Source organism: Pocillopora damicornis, chromosome 2, assembly GCF_964200805.1.
Source record: "Pocillopora damicornis chromosome 2, jaPocDami1.2, whole genome shotgun sequence".
Lineage (NCBI taxonomy): Eukaryota > Metazoa > Cnidaria > Anthozoa > Scleractinia > Pocilloporidae > Pocillopora > Pocillopora damicornis.
The window spans coordinates 5273076-5289842 of NC_142671.1; the positions used below are offsets into that span (position 1 = coordinate 5273076).

At 36.9% G+C, this 16767-nt stretch overlaps 1 protein-coding gene across 2 annotated transcripts; it reads right to left on the minus strand.

The window, feature by feature from the left end:
* Nucleotides 1-1627: 1627 nt before the first annotated feature.
* On the minus strand, nt 1628-16683 carry LOC113673432 (gamma-aminobutyric acid type B receptor subunit 1). 2 transcript variants are annotated; one of them, XM_027189833.2, is made up of 16 exons: nt 12979-13320; nt 12221-12358; nt 11626-11898; nt 11304-11369; nt 8779-8973; nt 7877-8113; nt 7705-7768; nt 7502-7585; nt 6999-7149; nt 6274-6391; nt 5821-5928; nt 5339-5464; nt 3318-3414; nt 2587-2822; nt 2178-2279; nt 1628-1866 (listed from the first exon to the last, which is right to left on the minus strand). In XM_027189833.2, exons 1-16 carry the CDS (start codon nt 13222-13224, stop codon nt 1807-1809), a joined length of 2301 nt encoding a protein of 766 aa, XP_027045634.2. In that variant the 5' UTR covers nt 13225-13320; the 3' UTR covers nt 1628-1806. The 2 variants fall into 2 exon arrangements, with proteins under 2 accessions (XP_027045634.2, XP_089051900.1); XM_089195774.1 differs by lacking the exons at nt 1628-1866; nt 2178-2279; nt 2587-2822 and adding an exon at nt 16512-16683 and having other exon boundaries at nt 3282-3414; nt 12979-13324.
* Between the last annotated feature and the right edge of the window lie 84 nt (nt 16684-16767).

Below are 16767 nucleotides of genomic sequence, written 5' to 3' on the forward strand. Positions count from 1 at the left end.
CGTGCTTGACAAACAATAGAATCCTTTTATAATACGCACCGCGATTTTGATGCTTGTTTTTATGGAAAAAAAAAAGTGCGCATTATACCCGGGTAAATACGGTAAGCTATCTCGATTCGGAATATCTGGGCAGCAAATAAACTGGTTTTGAGAGCTATCTTTCTGATAGGTATCAACGGGTAGCACTACAAGGCACCTATTCCGACTCGTTACAAGTCTTGTCCGGTGTTTCGCAGGGCTCAATATTGGGCCCTCTACTTTTCCTTGTCTATATAGACGACATTCCTCAATGTATTAAACATGACTCTACAGTTGCAATATTTGCAGACGATTCTAAGCTGTTTAAGATAATTGAAAAACCATCGGATAAATTTTCATTTCAACAAGACCTAACGCAGCTCTCAATCTGGAGTGATACCTGGGAAATGTGTCTCAGCATACCCAAATGTAAGGCCTTGAATATCTCTAGGAAGAAAACTCCCACAAAACGGGAATACCACCTTAACGGGTCCCCACTGGCAACAGTTAGCGAAATTAAAGATTTGGGCATAACTGTCACCAATACTCTTCAATGGTCTCAACATATAAAGCTGATTTCCTCTAAAGCAAACTGAACGCTTGGTCTTATTCGTAGGGTCTGTAGAGATATCAATGATCCTGACATCAAGAAACTTTTATACTACTCAATTGTTCGACCACAACTAGAGTACGCTTGTGAACTATGGTCACCTTACACGTCAAAGGACAAACTATTGTTAGAAAACGTTCGGCGCAGGGCCACAAAGTTTATCTTGAATTATCCAAGGGATATGTCCTACAGGGATCGGTTACTTAAACTTTCTCTATTACCACTAGAATATAGAAGGGAAATGAAAGACTTAGTACTTATCTATAACGCTAGAGCAGGCTACATTGATCCGCTGGGTCACCACGACTTTTTCCGTCAAACTGTAGTTCGGTAGAAAACGCGTAATTCGAGTGAATTAAATTATCAAATAACACACACAAAACAAAATTACTTAAAACATTCGTTTTATTACAGGTCTATCAATCTTTGGAACAAATTACCAAGGGAAATTAAAAGCGTGGACTAATTTCATACTTTTAAAAGGAGGCTTTTAGATTTTTACGATGAAAAAACCGTTTCTTATAATCTTCCAAGTCGTGAGGGTGTAAGTTAATGAACCTATTCTTAAATTGAGTTGGATGTAAATAATATCATATGATAATTATTGCTAGTCTTATTACTACTTTCACAATTATAATTATTACTAATATTTTGTTTATATTTATTGGGGTTGAATATCAATTGGGACATCGTCCTGTTTTCTTCTCCAGTTGCCGATACTATTCTGTACGTGTAACAAATTTCAATAAAGTAATAAAGTAAAGAATACTCAACTGGATAGAAAAGGGCTTCAAAGTCTTGGAATCGACACGTTAATGGTAATATCTTGCCGAGTTTTCAAGGATATTCTGACCTTTGTCGATTTTACCAAGCACATCTACTTGCTTCCACAGAGAACACATCGGACTATTACCTTCTTTATTTGTTCAAGGGACTGAATTAGTGAATAATGAAATCGCAGTACGTACAGGTAATCTTTATGGTAATTTTCTTTCACGGTTTATTTTTTTCATTAGATTTAACTCTTCACTGCAGTGTAAGCATTCTATTTAGGCATTTCTCATGTCTGGCTAGTTCTGTCATTTTCAGTTTAGTCAGTCGAGTTTTGTGCATTGTATCCCATTTGACGGAGCGCAGTTAATCTGTGTTTATTATATTCTGGTCACCCAGCTGATAAATCATTCTTCTGTTTCTCTCGCGTTCTCCTCACTTGTTTTAGAAGCATGTAATGGTTCCACCTGAAAAGCACGACACAGATTTCTCTTTTGGACCGAGCTGGTTAGAATAAATGAAAGGAGAACAAATACAAGTAGATATTATCCTCTGTACGTTTCGTTTATGCCATTCAATACATGTACGTACATGGTTTCGCTTCCACCAACAACATTTTTTTGGATCTTAAAAATGGTACACGATAGCATTAAACATGACTTAAAGCTTGATTCTATTGTTTGTGTCTACTCTGTTTACCTGAACAGAAAAAAGGATTAAGGGGAATAGTTTACGGCCGAATAACATATTTATTTACTTTGGTTAATTGTTTTTTTACCTTCGATGACATTTCTCCACCTTCTATGGTTGAGCCAGGGACAGTGGCAGATTTAGTGGCAGTTGAAACACTATTTCCGTCCGCGGTTCTTAAGAACATTATCTAAAATAAACAAACCGAGTGATTTAGTCTCAAATTCTAAAACTAAAACATCATTATCATGGTAATGGTACAATGTTTCCCAGCTTTGTTGAGCATTACTGTGATATACATATAGCTGAACCCTTAACGATTATGTTAACATCGCTTGTGTCGCGCTCTTACACGACACGAAAACTTACCATAAAGATGTTTCCTATATATGTGTCTAATGGAATGCTTTTATCAGTTGAGCGAAGCGGGTAAAGAAGCAAACGTGTTCATGGTACAACTTGAAGCTTAGTTCTCAAAAATTGTTCAGTAAACTAACCTTTGGAACGAAAACAAGACTCAGAGTAAAAGAAGTACAGAAGATGGTAAGGAACGAGGACAAGGAAAAGTGGATAGTAGGTTGGTCAGCAACAACACCAAGAATAGGAATTACGAGGATACAAGGAATGATGACGTTATACAAGGACAAGCCAATCAGCTTGCTGTCATTTAAGGCGAGGATATGTACTTTGCGAGTTTCCCAGGCCAAGTAAGCTCCAAATAATAACAACAGGCCTAAAGACAGAAAGCAATGAGATAAACGTCACATTGATTAGTAAACAGTTAGTACTAGCCGGTTCGATAGAATGTCCTTAGTTTTTGGGGCCGTGCTCTTCTCCCAGTGATTAATAGATTATTGAATCATTTTATGAGCAGTTTACTCACATATCTCATCACTGATGAACATTGTTCGCCAGAACCAAATTTGCATTGAAGTTAACACTCGAAAAAGTTTATTTAAACTTAATTTTATCCAACAATATTTCCATGAGGAAACGGACAGGCGATGGAAATCGTCTGGTCTCAGGAAAAAAAATATTGTGTTTACTGCGTATGACTGTAGAAGCTAACACCCGCTGGAGTTTAAAATGGGATTTTTTAAGAACAACTTTCCGACACTTATCATCTCCCAAACCAGCACAGGTCACTCTCCAAGTAACCTTTGATTAACGATGCAATGCAAGATACGCTGATTCGTGTATCAACACCTTGAGAGTCTCTGAATATTACCTTTAAACACGTATATGCAAGCTAGCCATATCGTTATGTTCTCGCAGGTGCACATGGTTATATACGGTTGTATGCCAGTGTCATCTTCCAGTGTTACCTATGGAAACAATAGGGAACTTATTTGAAAATAATCCAAGGTATTGAAGCCAAAATGTATTTTTAGCAGATGAAGACTTACAGAAGACCAGTGTGCACTACTACAGTCTTAGATTTTCCAAAAATTCAAAACTTTTTACATTCCAGTCTGGCAGAAAATATATAATTTAGCACCTAATTGTGGGAAATAGTAGCAAATGCTCAATACACATGAAATACAATTTAAAATGACTAAAATGAAACACGCGTGATTCCCTGTAACTCTGAGTTTCGTGCTTACGCACTCGTCAGACAGATTTCTATAACATCTATATAGCCTTAAAGTTACTTCCCACCTTCAGAGGCCGGAAAAAACGATTTTTGTTTTATTTGACTCAGCTGAATTCAAACATTCAACCTAGCGTTTCCATAAAAAAAATTCTGAAATCTTTCAAAACAACCGAGTTAGTTAGAAAAACTTATTTCCAAATAAGTTAGTAAATCAGAAAGGTGTGATAATCTCGGACCTGAGCGGGAGAATTTTCGCGGCAACCGCTTATGTTGATGCCCAATTTCCATGTTATTTCCATATTTTGTTTACATCATCTACATCGCGCACTTGACAAAGTTCACACGTGGAAGCTCTTTGATTATGGAAAAATAAAAAACCGGAAGAAAGTCCTTGGTAAAGAAAAAAAAAACATGTCCAAAGAAGAAAGAAAGAGTACCATTCTGTCAAGAAAAGAAAAAAATTCCTTTGTGAAAGCGACTAGTACTGGCTGAGCTCCACGCTGGCGTCCAGACTTCAAACAAAGAAGTCGTCGTCTAACCAAAATGTGTCATACATATACACAGTTCATTTTCCGGTTTTTCCATTTTTGCCATGGGTTTTGCCTTCGCCTGTGGCAACTTTGCTCATTATTGTGTCGTCCTCCTCAACGCTTCACTGAGCGATCGAAAAAGAAAAAGAAGTGTCTGCAATTAGGAGCCATTACTTATGTATTGGTAATGGCTCCTGATGGAATGGGTTACTTTTTCCGGGAAATCTTGATCCATCATCTTTGACGCCAGGAGGTCCCGTTGTCTCATTGGTTTGGGGCGAAATAATCTGCTGGCGTGGCGCGAGTTGTTTGCGAACGTTTATGAGCTAAAATCTCACATTTGATTTGAGGAGGAATACAACCACTTTGAGCGAATTTATAGGGTATATAGATTTGTCTGATTTTCGTCAAATAACAAACGAAAGTGTGTCGGGAAATTTTGATATATGAAATATTTGCCCCTTGGCGTCCCTTTACGCAACGCGCCTCGCATATTTTTAGCTACTCCAACTTTAGATGCCGATATCTAGACAACCAATCAGAATATCGAAAAAGCGTGACGCACTTTTGTTGATTGATGCCTTGTGAATACGGTGCATCCAATACCCGATAAATTCAATAGAAGAACCTTCGGTCGTTTCACGCCTTACCAGCTCCTGACACTTCCGTATCGGAAAAGTCGGTTAAATTATATTTTTATCGTAAACTGCAGTTAGTAAGCTTTCTTCTAATGAACTTACAGTTTTGTGGGATTTTAGTGAAACAAGCGCGCGTAAGAATTTTTTTGCCGAAGGACATTCGCGAAGGTGGGAAGTAACTTTAACTTAGGTTTTTGGAATTGCAAAGGCTTTCGCTATCCTGGTCACATGTCTTCATTTCCTTTAACTTTGACGCGTAAGCTTCGCGGCGAAATGTAGTGTAGCGACTGTGGATGTTTCGATGAAGGTGAATGGGCAACTTAGCCTAACATAGCTATCAAAGTTTAAAAATATTTTTTTAGGTTTCCTCAGGACTTGCAAGTCATTTCAGGTTTTGGTAGCATGGGCGCACGTTGGAAGAGATCCCTCAAAAGAGGCGAGTGAAAGCCTTCTTTTCCCTTAGGTTCAAAAGAGTTTTGCTCTTTACCTGCAGCGTCAAGTTTTCTACTTTACTTGTCAATGGGTCGACAATTTGCCAGGTGACGAGAATTATGACATCGATTAAGAGAAGAACTGCAACCATACCAAACAACTGACGGTCCCGGATGATAACCTGAAAGAAAATTATTCAGAAAAATCGCGTTTAGGGATCTTTCGAATTGAGTATGTCGCAATGTTACAGTTGCATCTTACTACTAATTTATCATCTATTTATGTCTCCACCTATACATCTATCTTTCTACCTATCTGAACTTTTATTTTGTCCGTCTCTGTCTGCCTTTTTTTCTTTCAGAAATATGCGTAACCTGTACAAAGAAGTTGGGTGAAATGGTGTTTGATGATCAGAATAACTGGAGCAATTACAAAACTTATCTTCCAAAGAAAACACCGGAAATCACTAACATTACAGCTTATCAAAACTCTGGATAAAGAGAAAACCATTGAAGAGTTTGGTCAGTATACACTCACCCTTTTTGTAGTTTTAGTATTAAGAAATATTACGTGAACTCTCCAGGTTTTGCTGAACATCGCTCCAAAGCCTAAGCTGAATCCAATCATTGCAATCCATAACTCCAACTGAGGATAAAAAGGTTGAAAGGAATAAAATTGATTATTTGCTATTTACTGTTTCCTTGACAAAATCTATTCCACAATCTTTCCTTAGCTCTCAGACGTTCTCTTCAACTTAGCTGATGTGAGATGGTACAGTCAATAGATACACTGAGTTTCATTGTTCCATTAAGAAAAGCGTCGATAGAAATTCCTTCGATAACTGATTCCACGAAAAAGACCTGGTCCAAGATACGAAGCTCAGAAATCATGGTCTATGAAATTGAGGTAAATCATGAATTGCAATTTACCATGGCCAAACAAAAGACCTGGTTGATTATTATGAGGAAGACAACATTTATACGCATTTACCTGGCACAAATAACTTGCTTGCTCTTTATTTAAGCCGAACAGTACACCTGCCACATAGACAAGGATGCAACCGACTATAATCAGGTTATTAAGATTAGGTGACGACATTTTTATATACCTGAGGAAGGGAGAGAAATAAAGCAAAACATTTTATCAGTGCTGATGGTCTTGCTCCCTCATTCCCTTTGTATTATTATTATTATTATTATTATTGTGCATGCTCCGTGCAACACCATTAATCCTTTATACCTTGTTAAAGGCATTATTGAGTATTGCGTAATGTAACGTTTGGTTGTATGAGCTTTCAAGTTATATCAAGAAATTACATGGTAGTCACTCTTACGGGTCAAAAGGTTAACACCGGTAAAACTGAGTTGCTTTCAGTATGTCGGGCCGGGTTTCAATGAATCTCTTAACATTTTAAAGAGCTCAATAACTTACATAGGAACTCATAAATTTAAGAGAAAGACATGACATGTCCACCGTGACGAGTAGCTCCTTACGGCAAGAATATGTCTTGGCACTGAAAATATTTAGCTCTATAAATTTTTTTGTAATGTGTTTAGTTTAGGGAACTTCATGGTAACGCTCCCTGATTGAGCATGATCTATCTACCAGAATAATGCATCGAACAGGACCACCTGATTAAACTTGCTTCTGCAGATATCTAAATATCCTCATCTAAAAAGGAAAAAGATCGAAAAAAAAAACTGTAAAACAGATACCTGATCTTTTGGTTGTATACATTGAATATGAGGAATCCGATGGCCATCAGAACTCCAAGGATTGATACAGCGATAACAAACCACAGTACCCCTGGATCGACTCCTTCCAGCTTTTCTTCTATTCTTAGACCATCGACGGGGACTTTACCACCTTAACAAGCAAAAACAAAAATTTTACTCTGATGAAGAAGAGGTGCACAGCATATCTGAATCGGAAGGTAAGGTTTTTATATATCCATCTATCAAACTAGATAATAACACATGCGATTGTGTGATCGTAGTGTCGCAATTATCTTCTCTCTCTAAGATAAAAGATCAGTAATTTAAAAGTTATTTTTCTCTGTAGAATGTATCATAAAAGATCTTAGCGCAAATGGCACTTTCAATTTCATTCTTCTCCTTGAAAAACTAGTTACGGTTTCAAGTTAAAAAAAGAGATTCTCAAGAAGAAATTTTTGTAAATATAATAAAATTAGATTATATATGTATAACATGCATATTACCATCCCATGAGTAAACACTATTGCTATCCTCTTCGTAAGTGTCATTTTCCATGTCGTAGAATGCAACTCTTCGTTGGGTGTTTCCTACACGACGAGACAAACAAAGCTTTTAAAAGATTGGGTTTGAAGGTATACCAAAGACCTCTGGCAGGGTCTGATTCGAGAAAGGCGACAACAATTTGTCACACACGGTCAGTACTTGCCTTGTATTTGTTGGACCTCAAGTTTTGTTATACGGTCATAATTACTGTCGAACTTCACCTGGCCCTACAAATGGATTGAAGACTTGAAATTCGATAATCTAGAGAATGGATTTGCCTTTCAAACAGCAACCACAGATTACTAACACAGCAATCGCGATTGAATGCAACTTACTGACATTCCAGCGAATGAAATCCTCTTCATTATGTCGACAAAGACTTTGCTCACGTTAGGAAGGCTATAGTTGAATTCATTCAGTTTGAAGTTCTGTTTTCCCAAGACATTAATTGATGCGTTGAGAGTCAGTGCGCATGTCCAGGCCGCGTCGTATCCATAAGAAGCAAACGTATTTTCGGAATATCCCGAGTTATTGAGGCGTTCTAGATATTCAGCATAGAGTTCTTGGGGCGTCTGAGAAAGATGACAATGCAAATTATTGTAGAGGAGATAGCTAGTTGATCTGTGTTAGTACATGACCTTTCCTTGTATTTTTATTTAATTATGTGTTAAAAGTGTGTCTATGCTTAGTCGGTGAAAGTTGTATTGTTAATTTTGTTTTTCTATACGTACTTATCGAGGCTTTTTGTTATGTCAGCCCGGGATGGTAAATGAAAGAAATTTAAGTTTTCGTTATTCTCATTCATTAATTTCAATAAATCGAGGTTTGTTGTCAACTATTCAAAGTATATATTTTCACAATCGTGAAATAATCGCCTGTACTCGAAAACGTGGAAAAGCTGTTCCACGCTTCCTTATTAAATCACGGTTTAATCACCTGATTTAACGATTCTATGACAACGCTTCGATTAACTCCCTCTCACATATGCAGCTCCTAGCTTATTCGAAAAGAACACGAAAAACGTGGGGTAGCAAGCATGGGGAACAAGGCCATATAAGGGAGAAAAAGACACCTGCCGCGTACATGTTTAGTTATATAATAGACAAACGAATCACTTACAAAATATCAACCAAAATAAGACGAATTAACATATCATAGAGTTTCCAACACTCTACTAAGCCTCTCCTCGTGTAAAAAGAGGAGACACGACAGTTTGACTTAGGGTTATGTTACATACCTTTCCAAATTTAGTTGGTCCTGAGAGAGGACTGAGTTTTAATTCTCCGGTTCCGATGTTGTTACTCAGGCCTTTCCGCACTTCCTCCGGAGTACAATCCACGAGAGGACTCTGCACTTTCCACCAATTGTCCTGAATTCGAGCAGAGTTCAAAATCCACACATATTTCGGTCCATACATACCTTTCTTGAAGGCCTGTATGTTGTAATTCAAACACAAAAAATAACTGATTTACACGTGAAACGGTTATCAATTCTTGACCAGTGTAATGTAGTTTCGTTATAATAGTCGTATTTTGGGTTTCAGTGTTAATGTATGGATATGTCTATAATCTTGCAAATGGACCATAATGTTGTTGTACTCCAGTTTGTTTAAGTTTGAAAATACTTGCCGAAATTTTTTTTCAGTCGTTCATAATCAGTCGTTCACAAAAGATTATGAACTGAGAGAACTAATCCCTCATACATACCCCTATTACAATGATGATTTTTCAAAATCTACTTTTAGCGCCCGTTCCTGCGATGCAATATTTTGAGAGCATTAACTGATTGGTGAGTGGTTCTGTGGTGAAATTTAATGTGTTCTGTTTGGCGACCACCGCTTTGTGGTTTGTGGTGTTCATTTAGATGATATGGTGACATTTTTGGATCAAAATGATATAAAAATAACCTCTGAGCGTTACCCGCAAAGCCTCAGCTTTTTTTTCCCTTGTACTCCACATGCAAGGGTGCGTGGAAGATGTTTCATCAGAAAGCTTGATTGGACGATCTGAATATCTGGCAATGATTGATTTAGGTAAATTACCTCACGGTTTATCGATTAAGCGGCAATGGCGCGACATACACATTTTCCAGAAGAAAGAAAGCGAACCGACTCGATCTTGATGATTTCTTAATCATTTTTTTTATTTTTAATCAATGCCGTTAATTGCTGACCTCTATGCTTGATTAGCTATGTGACTTTTTTCCTCGACCCTCGACCAAGAGACAGAATCTTACAATTTGGTAGAAAATAAAACATACAGCAAATGACTGTTTTCAAGAGCCCAATGGTTTGAGAGAAAATTAAAAAATTAATACAAACTAACCGACGGTGATGAATAACGGATGGTGAGCGGTTAGTCTGAGCAACTATAAAGCGCGATTCCTTCTCGATTCACACAACTGTATCCCAGAAATATATCAAGCTTACTCTTCAAATGGTTAATAAAACGTAGAAATATTTTGAGAGGAATCAATTATCATCAATCTAAAACATCCATTTATATGGCATCAGCGTTTTCCGGCGCTTTACAATTAAAAAGGCTTACTGAAATTTGCGAAACGAAACGAAATGAAAATCTGTAATTTGCGAAATAGATTACAGATTTTTCATTTCTCACCTTCGCTTGTTGTTTTTATAATTATTTTATGCAATCCACACTTGTGGTGAACTGACCGATTCGTTCTTTTGGCCTGAGGGGCTTTCCGCCCGGTTTCGCAAATCATGAACAGATTTCTTTTTGGAAAATTACAGATTTCTATTTCGGAAATCATTAACAGATTTCTTTTTCGCAAATTACAGATTTTATTTTGCAAATAATTGACAGGTTTCTCATGATGTCGCCAATTACAGATTTTTATTTCACAAATCATTGACAGATTTCTGTTTCGCAAATTTTACAGATTTATATTTCCCAAATTATACTTAAGCATCGATTCTCTGTGACTCTGAGTTTCGCACCTAAGCGCTCGTCAGACAGAACTATTGCCCAAATTGCAGATTTTAATTCCGTTTCCTTTCGTTTCGCTTCGCGAATCACAGTAAACCAAAACTTAAAGTACAGAAAAAAGACCGGTTCGATCTCGCTGCCGAAACACTGATTTCTTACCTGAATTTGTTTCTATGTGACATTGTGACTAGTTTCTCACCAAATTTGGCTAGCTTTATGACTTATCACTTTTATGAATTGAAGGAGAATTGTTTACATGAGCTCCTGCCATTTGCGAGAAAGTAAAAAACATCACTACAATAGTAGACGTTAAGCCATAGTTAGTAGATGTACTAACTATGGTTAAGCAAGGCAAAATTACAATAAGGCACGATTTTTTTTCTTACATCAGTGCGCATAAATCAATAAAAGTAAGTATTCAAACGGTAAGGCAAACATTTATAGATTTGTTTCGATGATGAGCGGTTACAGTTTTTAAAAACTTGTTTAAAACTTTAATATTGGAAACCACAACGATAGATGATGTTGAGATAGTAAACGCGTTATCATGGGAAGTATTTATAAGGGTAACTTCCCAGCGTGGCGGGAAATTTAAAATAGACTTTAAAAAATTATTACGGGTCACGGGGATAACTACTCTCAGTTTATAACCTCTTTTCTTTCATCATGGTATGTCTCTCTTTTGGTTACATCTTTAATGAAAGTATGGGTTCAATTCCATTTTTCATTCAGAAGCGGGAAGTAGCGATCGTTTCTCACTCTGGAAAAATTAGTAATTCATCGGAGATGAAATTTTCTTTCTTCACGCCCTTACCTCACAAAAGGTGATATAATGTTCATCTGGATAGAAAAATGCAAAGATGATACGGGCATCTTTCCTCTGAGGGATTCAAAATACAATTTGTGTTAAGTTTATGCCATAACCACTGAAGACTTGAAACTGGAAAAAAAAATTTTAACCTCACTTACATAGTTACCAGGATTATCGGAATAAATTGCGTTGTCTTCTTCCTTCTGATCAATACTGTCGTCAATAAATCGACATTCCAAAGTGACCATGGAAAATAAGGGGTTCATTTCTTAATCACTTAGCGTGAAGTGCCTTATGAAAACAGAATGAAACTTAGATAGTTTACCTTCAGGTTCTCTAAGGCAAACCTCGGATGATCTTTGAAACTCTCGTAGGCAAGCACGGTTATATTGGCAGCACTCAGTAAATCAACAAGAGAGTTGCTGATTCCTGTGAAAACGTCGTTGTTTTGTTGCATAATGGCAACTTTCTTCCAGTTGAATCGTCTAAGAATCGCAATACGTCCCAGATTGGTGAATCTCTCCGAAGGGTTGGTTCGAAAGTAGAGGGGAAAAACGGCTTTTGACGATAGCAATGGGGAAGAATTTGAGAAGCCAATCTAAGGAGAATAAAATTTGAGTAATGCTTTTGTTGTTATTTTGGAAAAAAACCTTCTTCATTTTTTTTTACTATCTCTCTATTTACTTTCATTTGAAAAAAAGTTCCGAGGAAAACACCTTCATTCCAAGAAGGGATCTAAACAGGGTTGAGCTCATTTATCTCTAATTGCAAGGTGTAAAAATGTTCGTAAGAAACCTGTTATTTTAATGAAAACCAGTTACAAAGCATGCCGTATTGTTCCGGTAACGAGATGTCGTAATCTCCTATTCCATGATGTTCACTTTTTCCAGCTTCATTAAAAATTTCATAAGTGAACTTACTTGCACAATGTTCCAGTAATGAATTGCTTCCGCCACTGCCATTGTGGCTTTAGAGCATCCGGGGCCTAGAAACATGATTTTGGGTTTTCCGGATGATATGTACTCCAAAGTTCCGCGGACAGCCTCGCCAACATTGCACTGAGTGTTTAAAAAAACGAAAAGTCCAAATCAAAGCTGAAATTTATCTAGTCTGCGCCTACGTCGATTATCGGAATCAAAAGTGTCATTTTATGATCATCTAGTAAACCTGTTAATCAACGAGTTTAAAAAACTCGTTGATTTAATGATCTTTCAAATTGCTTGCATACCTCAAACGGAAGAAAGGAACTTTCCCGGACGAAAATTGAATTTCTCGAAGTTATCGCTAAAATATTCACTTTTATGTCGCTCCGCCGATTAAAATTACGAACAAGAATGAATATGGCGCGTAGGAATGTTCGTTGATGCCTCATTGGTTACAACACAAATATCAGATAATATTTTAGTCCAAGCTGTGCTAACAAGACTTGTGTGGGCTTTCTGACAAAGGATAAATACGTGAGCTGTTTCCTTGGGTGTCAGAAAAATCTCTAAATGTGTAAAATTTAAAAGTTGTTCTACTGCATCAAATTATTGTAATCATTTCTGAACTGTTTTAAGGATTCACAGTGTAAAAGGCTCATCCAGAAAAAAACTGTCATTATTAACGGAGGATCTGAATTAAAAAGCTCCCTATGGTTTGTGTAAAATAGATGTCGTTCTCTTAATAGTTAACAAACCTTAGAATCCTTTATCAAAAGTTGCAGGTGATAATCCTTAAGAATCTCTGTGTTGTTGTTTATTTCATCGATAGCCATCTGAATGGCGGGAATTGTTCCTGCCGAGTTCCATCCACCGCCACTTGTGTCGATACCAAACAGTCCACCGATGTAAAGTGTTTCTTTAGCTTTACAGTGTGAAAAGATCAGGGGTAGAAGCAGAAAAAAGCAGAGTCTCTTCCTGGTCATTACGGTTACTTTCGACATAAGAAACAACGCGTTATTCTTGCAGACTGGCGAGGGATTCGTCAGTATTATCTTTATAAATGTTCTTTTCTGATCAAAATGTGATGAAGTTCGTTTACACCTTTGGAGTTAAAAGGCAACAGCTATTGATCAATAAAACATTAATTTCTTAGCCAATAATCTCAGCAATGCTGGTTAGGCAAACGTATAAATATGTGAAGGATTTGTCAACGATATTCTATAAATACAGTAATTACGATAAAACTGTCTTTTTAAAAGCACCCAAAAGAGTAAAATATTTCTTAATCCGCACCATCGTTTGGCATGGATTGTAATAGTTTCATCCTCCAATGAGGCTCGTCTTCAAGGTATTTGAACATTAAACAGTTTTCCGGCGCTAAAGCCGAGGGGTACACCGTTTCTAAACATTTTTTTTATTTTTGTATGAAAGAAAAAATGTAAACCGATAAAAATCATATCTCTTCGGATTAAGTTGGATCATGGTCATCCAATCGAAAAAGAAGCTGAGAGAAAGCTTTCTAATTATTACTGATCCTTTATTTCCTTCCATTAAAAGCAGGTTGGTTGCTCAAAGTTTATCTTCCCTTCATTAACTTTATAGACTGTTGAGTTTTGTTTCTTGTTTCCCTTTTAAATCACGTATGCTCAGCTCCTTGGTTTTTTAGGAATAGGTTGTCGGACGATAGGAGATAGGGAAACTACGTTAATAATAACGTATATTTTACACGTGAGAGAACGTCCTTGTTAGTACAACTTATACTTAATCATTCTTAATGGTTTTTACGAAATTGAAAGCTATTCTCAATCGCATTACGAAAATAACACATCTGTGCAGTCTTTTTTCTACCAACGCATACTTAAATTTGCATGTTCTCACCTCGTTCTACAGTTTTCATTAATTACGAGTCATGGTGAAAATTTCCGCTCGAACGCATGTCGCACAAGTCGTGGCAAGGTTGGCAAGCATTTTTCAATCAATAGCTGCAAATCAAAATTAACCTGATGTTTTTTAATGCCGTGCCCCTTGATATTTGTATCATGGAAAAAGAAATGAGTTTCTTCAACAGGAATAAAGTTATACTTGAAATAATAGAGAGGCTGTGAAATACAATTCTATCTGTCCATGAATTTAAGCTCGAGCCGTTCAGAATTCCCCGAACTAGCTTCACTAAGACAGCCTACAATTACGTGAAAACGTTGAGTTAAGTCATCAATGAAATTTGCTGTGTCCCTCTTTAGTCCACATGGGTGGACTATGGCTGGTGAAAAATATTCCTTTATATTTAGAAGCAAGTACAAAATAAGCTTTGATAAAAGCAGTGACTATAAAAGTGAATTATAGAACTCGCCTAGTTTTATGCTAACAATCTTACTGTGTAAATTTTGAGATGACAATCAATCATTATTTGAGTTGATTTGCACGATTCTTGTGCTCCAAGACTGGCAATTGCCGTTGCTTTCGTAGATCGAGATTGGCGCGGGGAGGAAAAATTGCACGGGGAGAAAAAATTGTGTGAGTCTTGAGTTATGTCAGTTGTGGTTTTGTTATCAATGGCGTATTTAAAGTTGAATGTTAGGTACTGTGAAATATGGACCCGAGTTGCTAAACCAGGAAATTACAATCGATGCCAAAGCACTATCAGCATCTAAAGCACTTTAATTTGGCCCTATCAATATCAAACTCTGTGCAGAAAACGGATTATTTGCTTTGCTGAGGCGTGCTACCATGCTACATTATCATTAGAGTTTATTTACATCAGTAACCGGTCACAAATGGGTTTCTTGGAATAATGCAGTGTGGAAATCCAAAAATTACCCCCCGTTTCTTTTCAAAAACAGTTTACAACTTCTCAGAAACGTGTAATGTTTATAATCGTGCGAGGATCATGTTACTCCCACAGGAAACGTTTCAGTATTGCTTGAGGAAGAAAATATTTCGTGGGTCTTCATTTCTGAACAACTGCCTCAAAATGGTGGTGATGTGACCGTTCAGAGGGCTAAATTGACTTTCTGCAGACTGAAATGTCTTCGTTTTTCCTCCTTCTATTGTTCCTTTTCTGTATTATTCTTCTTAGTCTGATTTCTCATTCCACCAAACAGCTTTTATGAACGATTGTATTCAAAGTTACTCACTGTGAGACTCTTCTTTCCCATGATGCATCTCTTTTGGCCCAAGAGCATACTGGGTACCCAATCAAAATAAAGAAGAGTGTGTGGGGGGGGGGGGGGGTAGTTGAAAAAACTTTGAAGGAAACGTTTATGCAAAATTCAATGTTTTCTCATGAGCACTAATGGGTTTATCAGTAAAAAATACATTGCGATGGTTCCAGCATAGAATATCGTTTCAACCGAATAGTGCGTAAGCCCAGGAGTCCTTCATGGGCTCCAGGCATATCACAGAACTCAGCTAAAAAATAAAAAATGACGTATTTCCGAAGGCTTCTAAATTTCCTTTACTCTCTTGAGTGTCTGCTTTCTTCAAAAACATGTACACCTATGGGTATATTATTCCTCATAACTCAAATTTTTAATTAAAAGTATTTTGTTATCGAAAGAAAGAGTAAATTATTTAATTTGAAAGCTGTTGAATTGAGCAAGGTAGGTTATATTGCGGAAAATATTATCGTACCTCTCCTTTCGATGTCAACATTTGATTGACAGCCTAAATCTTCTTTGTAAATTTAATTAGTTTGTTTGATGGCTTTGGGAGACCAACAAGATAAAAGTCTTAATTTCTCCCACGGAATACTGCACCGAAAACCCGGGTTGTAGTCATTTGCAACTTATAAACACTAATAAAATTACTAAATTTCACTAAGAAATTTAGTTCCAGAGGAACAAAATCATTAAATTCAAAGGCGAACACTTGAAAAGCACCGACATGAAGACAAATTTGAGCAAGGTTGATAAAGAGAGACAGGTGTTTTTGATGTTGTCTCTTAGAAAACGATTCGCGTTTACGCTGGAAAAAAAATAGAATCATTTTCGCCGGCAAAAAAATTCTTAACAGCTGTGTTTCAAACTTTAAAAATCTTGCTTTCTAACACAATCAAGATGAAACGCAATTCAGTTGAGCTTTTAAAAAAGTCTTTAGAAGAACCTTTTCGAGTTTCCTTCATTCTTAAAACACAGCAGTTAAGGCCCTTTAAAAAATGTCAAAAGAACATCATCTTGCATGGTTATTTTTGTACTTATATGCAATCTGAAATTGCCAATTTTGTCAGGTCATCATTTAGAAAATGAAGCTAACGATCGCTAGTTTATACACACTAGACCAGACACCTTACCTATATAAACCTCAATTTGAAACCAGGAAATCCAACGAGTATGGATTAAATATTAGGGATTGAAAGCAACGCATGCAAGTTTTCTTCTGGGTCTCTCCCAGCTCGTCGGCGGTCTTGCTTTCACTCGGTTGGCTTCACCTAGCATTTTTGATGCTGTTTGCGTTGCCCGCTTAAACATGCAATCTCCAGTTGGGTGTAAAAACTAATTATTTCCTGTTATGAAATATGCAGATAAGATAATTAAACACACATGCAA